The sequence below is a fragment of the Chrysemys picta genome, chromosome 20 (genome assembly GCF_011386835.1).
Source record: "Chrysemys picta bellii isolate R12L10 chromosome 20, ASM1138683v2, whole genome shotgun sequence".
Classification (NCBI taxonomy): Eukaryota; Metazoa; Chordata; order Testudines; family Emydidae; genus Chrysemys; species Chrysemys picta.
The window spans coordinates 20,613,252-20,623,240 of record NC_088810.1 but is presented as its reverse complement, the minus strand read 5'-3'; the positions used below and the strand labels follow the sequence as shown (position 1 = coordinate 20,623,240).

The following is a 9,989-nucleotide window of genomic DNA, read 5'->3' as shown; positions in this document are numbered from 1 at the left end:
ACAGCCACTGAACCAAACTGTAAACGCTGTATATAATGAAACCACTTCAAGCCAGGGGGTACCGCAGCACCTCCAGCAGCCAGCCCCCCTAGTTCCAGCACCTATGGTTAGGGATGGACTGTTGGGATCAGAGGGTTCCGTGGTAGCGGGGATGGAATGTGGAGATCAGAGGGTTCTGTGGTAGTTGGGGATGGAATGTTGGGATCAGAGGGTTCTGTGGCTGCTAGGGATGGAATGTTGGGTTCAGAGCGTTCCATGGTAGCTGGGGATGGAATGTCGGGATCAGAGGGTTCCGTGGTAGCTGGGGATGGAATGTTGGGATGAGAGGGTTCCGTGGTAGCGGGGACGGAACGTCGGGATGAGAGGGTTCCGTGGCAGCTGGGGATGGAATGTTGGGATCAGAGGGTTCCGTGGTAGCGGGGACGGAACGTCGGGATGAGAGGGTTCCGTGGTAGCTGGGGATGGAATGTTGGGATGAGAGGGTTCTATGGTAGCAGGGACGGAACGTCGGGATGAGAGGGTTCCATGGCAGCTGGGAAGGAACAGATAGGAAAAGACAGTTCTGACTGATAGCTGGGAATGGGCATCTGGAGTGAGAAGGAAAAGTGTGAATTAAGTGTGGTGAGAGGGGATGGAATGTGGAGATCAGAGGGTTCTGTGGTAGCTGGGGATGGAATGTTGGGATCAGAGGGTTTCGTGGTAGTGGGGACGGAATGTTGGGATCAGAGGATTCTGTGGCCACTGGGGATGGAATGTCAGGATCAGAGGGTTCCGTGGTATCTGGGGACGGAATGTTGGGATCAGAGGGTTCTGTGGTAGCAGGGACAGAATGTTGGGATCAAAGGCTTCTGTGGTAGCGGGGACAGAATGTTGGGATCAAAGGGTTCCGTGGTAGCTGGGGATGGAATGTCAGGATCAGAGGGTTCCATGGTAGCTGGGGATGGAATGTCGGGATCAGAGGGTTCCATGGTAGCGGGGACGGAATTTCGGGATGAGAGGGTTCCGTGGTATCTGGGGACGGAATGTTGGGATCAGAGGGTTCTGTGGTAGCAGGGACAGAATGTTGGGATGAGAGGGTTCCGTGGTAGCGAGGACAGAATGTCGGGATCAGAGGGTTCCATGGTAGCTGGGGATGGAATGTTGGGATGAGAGGGTTCCGTGGTAGCTGGGGATGGAATGTCGGGATGAGAGGGTTCCGTGGTAGCTGGGGATGGAATGTTGGGATCAGAGGGTTCTGTGGTAGCGGGGACGGAACGTCGGGATGAGAGGGTTCCGTGGCAGCTGGGAAGGAACAGATAGGAAAAGACAGTTCTGACTGATAGCTGGGAATGGGCATCTGGAGTGAGAAGGAAAAGTGTGAATTAAGTGTGGTGAGAGCCCTGTCTATACTACAGCATCCATTTCCAGAGCTGCGCGGGTGGTTAATTATGGCTGTGCAGTCCGCTGTTGTGGGCAAGGCCTAGGGATATCAGCAAGGGATAGCATTTTATTATTATTCAAGAGCCACCCCGTAGGTTTGCTGAGATGGCAACAAAAACACAGAGAGAAATACAAGTTGCCCTTTTAGGACATGTCTACCATAGCAAAATTGGTCCCCGTATTTCAGTAACGGCAACAATGGGGCAGTTGGCCTGGGGCTGATCAGTAAGTAAAGGCAAGGGCCCAGCTGTTTCTTCTAATGTGTGTATCTATCTAGGGTACTTATATGGCCCATTGGCCCCATTGCCTTAGTATGTGAGTCCCTCCCAAGTTATGGTGTATTTATCCTGTAAATAACCCCCGTAAGGCAGGGCAGGGCAGTTGTCCCCATTTTTTACACATGGGGAACTGAGGCATAGAAAGATTAAATGATTTCCCCAAGGTCACACAGGAAGTCTATGGCAGAGCAGGGAATCCCCGAGTCCCACTCTAATTAGCTACAAAGCCTGTCAGAGGGAGGGTTGAAAGGCTCCTCCCACATACCCACACTAGTTTGCTGGTGTAGAGGAACTATAAAAAGCCCCGCTGTGAGGTACTCCTGGGGAAAGTGAATGTAGAAGGAGGGTGATGGTAGTATTTTGATAGAAAATGAATCTCTTAATGTAAGTAGCAGTGTAAAAGTGACTTAATTAGTTATTTGAGCCTTGATTTTAGGGGGTACCTGTGCTACAAATGTAGTTATATTGTGGGTACAATGTTGTTAAAGCAGAGTTTGTGTGAAGTTAGTTCCCCTTCCCTCCCCACCCCAATCCCCTGATATTCAGCACTCTCAACTGGGGGCAGACTTTGTCAAAGTGACTAGCTTTGGCTGGGATACTTATAGCTGGACTTATTTAAGTCCTAAAGTCTTTGAGGTGCTATAGCATTGATCCTGCTCCATGATTAGAGCTCTGAGGTGTTACTATAACGTGTCTGCCTGTGTCCAGCCCAGCTGAACTCTTCTATTCTTTTAAAAAAGAAAAAAAGTCACCAGTTGGGTATAAAATGGGATGTGTGTGCCTCTGGAAACCTGAATAAGGGCCTCTGCATTTTTATTGTCCCCCCTTGATCACAGTGGTGGAGTGAAAACTGCTGTATCTCTACGTTTGGCAAGAAATGTGACTGGCAGTAACCTGCTGCCTCATAGACTGACAGGTGCCCTTGCGTAGATCCAGAATTCTCTGCTGTTAAAAGGTGCAGTGCTAAGAAGACACAAGTTTCCCAGTTAACTCATCCAGCCACCTAGGCTTTTCTTCCACTGGTCCCACAGGATTTTGGGGTACCTGGGGTAGTAGTGAGGAAAATTATAAACTGATGGGACAGCAGTGTTACCCCCCCAAATGATTGAAATCATGAGTGAGCCCCCCCAAAAGCCATGAGATTGGCTTAAGGACAAGCTCTTCCAAAAATAACACGTATTTACTTCTTTTTTCTGAGTCTTTAGATGTCATGCTTGTAATCTTTTCTTTGCAACTGCAATGTTACCAAACTAGATTTTTTTTTTTTAAATCATAAGTCTTGCCATATTTGGTGTCTGACTTAAAGTGCAAGCTCCTGGAGTCACGTGAGAATCACACATAGATCTGGATCTCATGGTTTTGGGGAAAAAACTTGAAAATGTGACCTGGGTGTTCCTAAAGGCTCAAAACACAGAAAGCAAATAAAAAGAACCCAACATCTATTATAACTTCTCAGGGTCTGGCCCATGAGTTTCTTTCTTTCTTTTTTTAAATGCTTGGGATTTGCTACGCTGCAAACATGAAGGCTAGAAACTTTGTTTTAACAAAAGCTGAGATTCACCTGACTCCAGGAGCTGGGGATGGTGGTGGTTGTTTTTTAAACCCCAAATAGTGTGAGTTGCCTCCATGATCAGTGTTTGTAGCTTGTATGTCAATAAATGCTATGTTTGTTTCCTGTAGTGAGATTACAGGAGATCACATACTGCTGTGCGAACTGCTTAAGGATTGGGCTCCTTTGGTGTATAGCACGAGCTGTATGTGTGTAACATACAGAGAAATTACACAGCAATCTGTGTGAATGAAATGCCATGTCCTTCCACATGGGCCTGACTATGCAAAGACCTGGTCAGGAACTACAACTCCCAGCATGCTCTGGGCGGAGGTCCCCGGCATGGGTTGATCAGCTGATGGGGAAGTAGGAGCTCTGAGCTGTGTGTTTCCACCACCACAGGGAGGAGAGAGGGTCTGTTGCGACCATGCTGCGCCCCAAGGCCCTTACCCAGGTCCTGAGCCAGGCCAACACTGGAGGGGTCCAGAGCACCCTGTGAGTATAAAGGTGTTTGGGGGAGGAGTGTGGGGTGGCTGGGTATGGGTCAGGGAGCCTTCACCCTAAAGTATTGTGGCTAGATCAGTGGTCCCATTAAGGATTAGTGCCCCCCCCGGGTGCAAATGGTCTTCCCCATCTCCCCCCCCCCCCCCCCACACACACACACACTCGGTGCCCAGGTAGGAACAGGGACATCTCCGTGTTCGTCTCGTGTCCCCCCCTCCCCCACCACCACACACACAAGGAATTGTGCAATACAACCTACCTGAAAGCAGTGGGGAGGAGGGGGCAGCCCAGTGTACCCCAATAAGGAATACTCATCCCCCCACCAAAAGGCATTGTGGGGAGGGGACTTGGAGAACAGATTACTAGTATTCTCCCTGTTGAGGGACACCGTTGCAGCGCGCTTTGGTATCATCACATGACCGTTGTCTGTGTTCCTTGCTTAGGCCAGCCATGCTGGGAGTTTGCATGAGGGCAGCTACACCAGTGCAAAGAAATGGGAGTGGGTAACAGTGGGATCTGTGTAAATATGTTTAATACACCCCTTCCCACTGTAGACGGGTGGAGTTTGAGGGCGGGCAGAGCTCCAGCCACATGAGAACTGGGGGTGGGAAATCCTGAGCTTGCACAACTGCTGTGGCTGAATCCAGAGAAATATCCACTAGATGGTAAAAAAAATTGGGGGGGGGGGGTGGGTCCATTCCCCCTTAACTCCTTCTTCCTAGTAGCTGCACCCATGGAAAAAGAGCATCCCTGCTAGGAGGAAGGATGGTCTGGTGGATAAAGAAAAAACTCTGCCACTGCCTTCCCGTCTGACCTTGGGTATGTCACTTCACCTTGAGCCTGAGATTCCTTCTCAGTAAAAGGAGGGTGAGACCTGTGTCAGGAGGGTCAGTGCATGATCTGTCTGATCGGGTACTAAGGTGATGGAGCATCATAGAAACCCCTATGAATAAAGCCCATGCCTAAGCAGACGTGGTGTAAAGCCCTGTGGGTGTTTGGCTCAAATTCTCCTCCTCTCTCCTTTGTAGGCTTCTGAACAATGAGGGATCTCTGCTCGCGTATTCTGGTTATGGAGACACAGATGCCAGGGTCACTGCGGCCATTGCCAGTAACATTTGGGTGGCCTATGACAAGAATGGTCACCAGGCTTTCAACGAGGATAATCTGAAATTCATTCTTATGGACTGCATGGTACATTGGGAGGGGGGAAGGGGAGGAATGGGGCAAGGGCTGAATTCCCATACGGAAGGCTGAGTTTCTCTGCAGGAGGGGAGCTGCAAGTCTCTACTCTTCCCAGTTTAACCCATAGATCCCTGAAACAAGTGTGGAATTAGCACACAAGACTACAGACTCCTGTTCCCAGCTCTGCCACCGACTCACATTGGGCAACTGCCTCTTTCTGCCTCAGTTTCCCCAGGTGTAAAACAAGGCTAATAGCTGCTTCATGGGGTGGAGTGGAGGTAGAAATTAAGTGCTCCGAGATCCTATAATGGAACGTGCTATAAGAATGCAAGTTATCGAAAGCCAAAACTTTAAGAAGGTTGTCATTCCCCTCTCCCCACCCTCACATAGTTGAAAGGGCTTATTTCAGAGCAAATGCCTTGCTTTTTAAGAATGATCTAGACTTTCAAGTGTGACTGGACAGTCCGATTGGATAACATTGTACAGTTGTTTTGACCACCGTGTGCAGGGCAGTAGGAACGTGGTACCTAGCTCTGAAGCAGAACACTGGCATCAGTAGATCTCTCAGCCATTCACAGTCTCCAGTCTTACAGAGGGTTTCTGAGGTCACCCAGTAGGCCAGTGGCAGAACTGGGAAGAGAATCCAGGTCCCCAGTATCTTGACTCTAAAAGCAGAAGGTCAAAATGGCTATTCTAGGGTACCTATGGACCCTGGGACATGGGGTGCGAGGGCAGAATTCTGCAAACCTATCAATCAAATGCATTTTTCTTCCCCCTTTGCAGGAGGGTCGTGTTGCTATCACCCGGGTGGCGAATCTCTTGCTGTGCATGTATGCAAAAGAGACCGTTGGATTTGGGATGCTGAAAGCCAAGGTGATGCTGCGCTGACTGATCTCATCTGAGGGGAGGGCAGGGGCTGCTGGTAGCCGGCTGTGTAGCTGCAGTTTGAAAAGTGGTTTGTACGTTGAAAATTTGTTAGTCTCTAAGGTGCCACAAGTACTCCTGTTCTTTTTGAAAAGTGGATTAGTGAGCTCTGCATAGGATGAGCGGATTTCTAACTGATGTTGGGGGAACGGGGGGGTTTGTAGAATGGCATTGGGGGGGGGGAACCTAGATGAAGTTTTGGGGAACCAAAGGGCCTCATTCTCACTTTACCCAAAGGCCCCTTAACCCCAATCTAGCAAAGGGGGAGCCTAAAATTGGGAACAAGTTGCACTTACATTTTAAGGCCTCTGTAAGCTACCAGAGCTTAGTGAATGTGGGATCCGTGGTGTATAGCATAGATTTTATAACGGCCTACAAAATCCGTGTGACTTCAGGGTAGGGCCTGGGTTGTCTTTTGTGTCTGTACTGCACCTAGCGCAACAGTCCCAATTCTGGGCCACTGTACCCCCAGGCAGGCTGTTTGCCTCAGTTTCCCCACTGTAAAATTGGGATGATATTTCCCTACCTCTGAGCAGTTCGGCTGTAGTCAAGGCTGAGTGTGGCTTATTACCCATTCACTAATGCTCGTCTCACTGTGCTGTGTAATAATCCGTGCCCAGGCCCAGGCCCTTGTCCAGTATCTGGAAGAACCGCTCACGCAAGTGGCAGCGTCCTGAACAAACTACGGCGGGGCAGAGCGGAGGATGAATGGGGCCGTCACAGCTCAAGGGCAAAGAACCCTTCCCCCAAAAGCTCTTATAACGGAGAACCGGTGAAGTGGGCACGTGAATGGTTCCATGGGCAATCCAGGCATTGGTATCACACTGAAAGCCAGCTGACAGCAGTGGAGGGCACCTGGGGCCTTTTTTTATATATCGTTAAAAAGAAAAATAAAACTGAGTATTTAACACTTGAGTCCCGTCTCGCCTCTTTCAGATGAGGAAGGGGCTGGGGACTTTCATCCTAGGGCTCTTCTACACTTGAAACGCTACAGCTGCGCCATTGCAGTGTAGACACAATGTACGCCGATGGGCAGGATTCTCCTGTCATCATAGCGTTCTTTGGTCGACCTAGCGCTGTCTACACCAGGGGTTGGGTTGGCTTAATTACGTCACTCAGGGGTGCAACTGGGTTGACCTAAGTTTTTTGTGTAGACCAGGCTCAAGAGGTTAAAAAGAGCTGGAAAGTGGAGTCTGTGAAGGAGGTGGTTAAGAAAAGGAGAGGCGCATGGGCCTGTACGAGAGCTGGGTCAGAATCAGGTCTCCTGTCCTAGGATGACATTCAAAACTTTTTCCCATGGCAAATTGGGATGGAAAAGTTAAAAATCCTGCAAGTTGCTGTGAACTGAAAAATCTCCCAACAAATTTCAGTTGGGGCAATGGCAACATTTTGTCTATTTCAACCTTTATTTATTTTTACTATGTTAACTTTTGCAACAGTTATTTTTGACTCAAACAGAACTTTTCATTTACAAAAAAAAAAATCAAAATGGAGCGTCCTGACCCCTCTGAAACTCTTCTCAGCATTCTTTTGAAGTGAGATTTGGCCCAATCAACCTTTTCCCCACAATTTGTCTTTGATAAATGGGCGTTTTGTGATTTTTGAGTACTCCGGACCAGCTCTAGTCTACACCAGTGGCTCTTAGCCTTTCCAGACAACTGTATCCCTTTCAGGAGTCTGCTTTGTCTTGTGTACCCCCAAGTTTCACTTCACTTAAACTATGAGCTTACAAAATCAGACAGCAAAACACAAAAGTGTCACAGCGCACTATTGCTGACTTTCTCCTCTTTACCATATACTTATAAAATAAATCACTTGGAATATAAATATTGTACTTACATTTTCTGTGTATAGTATACAATGACTTGTTTACACTGCTCTCTATGAAATTTTAGTTTGCACTGAGTTCGCTAGGGCTTTTTATGTAGCCTGTTGTAAAACAAGGCAAATATCTAGATGAGTTGATGTACCCCCTGGAAGACCTCTGCATACCCTCAAGGGTACGTGTCCCCCTGGTTGAGAACCAGTGGTCTACACCCTCCCATTCTGATATGCAAACAAGGGCACGTGTCTAAGGCCTGATCTAAACCTAGGCTGGGCTCCTACAGCAGCTGTGTCCCTAAGCCACAGACTGATGGATGTATCAGCGCGTGGTGGAGGGGGACTGAAATCTGACAAGGATGGTGTAACAGCTGAAGCCTGTCAATCTGGATCTCCACCCAACCTCCGAGCGGCATCGTGCCTGTGATCCTAGGCTCTGTCCATCAGAGGCAGTGCCTGGATGGAGTAGCCCGGCTCAGCCAGTGGGACAGATTTCGGCTGCATCCCTCTTGAGCAATATTCCCCTCTCCTGAGCTGATCGTGGTGTTAATATATATATATTTTTAACAAGGTGCAGGCTCCAGCTACCTGGAGCCTAGACTACTTCCCCACCACCACTTGGCTGGATCTTTAAATGAGCTTTGCCCATGCTAAGGGCCCTGAAGTGTTCACTTTGGGCTCAACTCACCCCTCTGCAGAAAGCCAGCACAAAGCTGACTTTGTGAGTCCAGGGAAAGCAGCATAAGGTGGAGTGTTGGATGAGGAGTCCTGGGGTCTACTGCCACTGACTTGCCTGGGTGACATTGGGCAAGTAACTTCCCCTCTCTGTTCCTGTTTTCCCCTCCCGCCTTCTCTCTTTTAATTGCAAGCTCTCTGGGACAGGGCTACCCCTTGCTATGTTTCTCTATATAGCCTAGCACACTGGGGCCCAGATCTTGGTTGGTGCCTCTGGGTGGTCCTGTAATGTACATAGACCTCTGTGCCACAATCTCACAGATATTCCCCCTTCCCCCCCCCCACTCCCGCAACCCACTGTGTAATTAGACTTTGGAACTCTCTGCCACAAGATCATATAGAGGGCAAGAATTTAGCAAAGAGGGACTACCCTTACATAGGCCCTTGTACTGAGGTCATCGCTCTAGTAACTGTGCTCTAGTACGTTAAGCGGCCTGACTAACATGTCACGCACAAGAGACTCAGTTAGAATAGTTAAGACTGATCGAGCCCGTCTACAGTGCAAAGCCTTCGCCTCAAGGCTTCAATCAGTCTCTAACAATGAGGGAGTGGGAGGAGCTCTTCAAGGGGCTGGGGGCAGATTATCCCATAGCTGCCCATTGGTGGGGGAGAAAGGAGGTTCTTACATCTTCCTCTGATGCAGCTGGTGCTGGTCACTGCTGGAGGTGGATTTCTGAACAAGTTGACCTGGAGCAGGGAGTTAACTCCTATGAGGATTCAGGGGTTGCTGTGATGTCTAGTTTTTCCCTCTGTTGCTCACATGATGGCAGCAGAGGATAAGGAACACAACTTTCATATTCTAAGACAAAATGCACAGGGGCAGATTCTGCTGCCAGTAACACCGGTGTAAATCTGGAGCGAGTCACTGGCATCACTCTTGATCTACACCAGCAGCTGGCAAATCTGGCCTGGTGGTTTTTAAAGTGAAACTAGCAAATTAATCTAGCGCTGTGCTCAGGCTGCAGGCTTGGGTCACACCAAGGACCTCAGGGGTATGTTCTGCCTGTCCTGTCTGACACAAGACTACATCAGTAGGAACTAGGTACCCTGTAGTTCACACCAGCAGGGTCTACACAGGGCAGAGCGAGTGCAACACCGGAGAGCACGCGCCAATTCACACACCCTGTGTGTCCCCGCTCCCCTTCCCTCCCATCAATACAAATGATTGGACATAGAAGGACATTTGCTACCTGAGAGCTAAGGGGGAGGCAGTGTGGCCTAGTGGATAGTGCACTGGACAGAAAGTCAGGAGCCATGAATTCTATTCCTGTCTTTGGCCTGCTGGGTGACCTTGGGCAAGTCACTTGCCTGCTCTGTGCCTCAGTTTCCCTGTCTGTAAAATGGGAATAATGATACTGGCCTCCTTTGTACAGCACTTTGAGATTGGCAGGAGAAAAATCTGGGCTATAGTTACAGAGGGAAAAGCTGGCCCAAGTGAGGCCAGTGGGAGCGTTGCCAGCCACTGCAGTGGAGTGGAGTGCCTGAGCAGTGTAAAAGGGCCTTAGTGCAACTGAGAATCAGCCCACGGGACTTTGTGTCACACCCACTGCACGGACATTCAGTGGCTTGCTGGAGCG

The 9,989-nt window shown here is 49.2% G+C and overlaps 1 protein-coding gene across 1 annotated transcript; it reads left to right on the top strand.

The window, feature by feature from the left end:
* The first annotated feature begins 2,029 nt into the window (after nucleotides 1-2,029).
* On the top strand, nucleotides 2,030-6,764 carry LAMTOR2 (late endosomal/lysosomal adaptor, MAPK and MTOR activator 2). The gene is made up of 5 exons (XM_005280699.5): nucleotides 2,030-2,081; nucleotides 3,649-3,741; nucleotides 4,779-4,941; nucleotides 5,716-5,805; nucleotides 6,477-6,764. Exons 1-5 carry the CDS (start codon nucleotides 2,068-2,070, stop codon nucleotides 6,531-6,533), a joined length of 417 nt encoding a protein of 138 aa, XP_005280756.2. The 5' UTR covers nucleotides 2,030-2,067; the 3' UTR covers nucleotides 6,534-6,764.
* The last annotated feature ends 3,225 nt before the right edge of the window (nucleotides 6,765-9,989 follow it).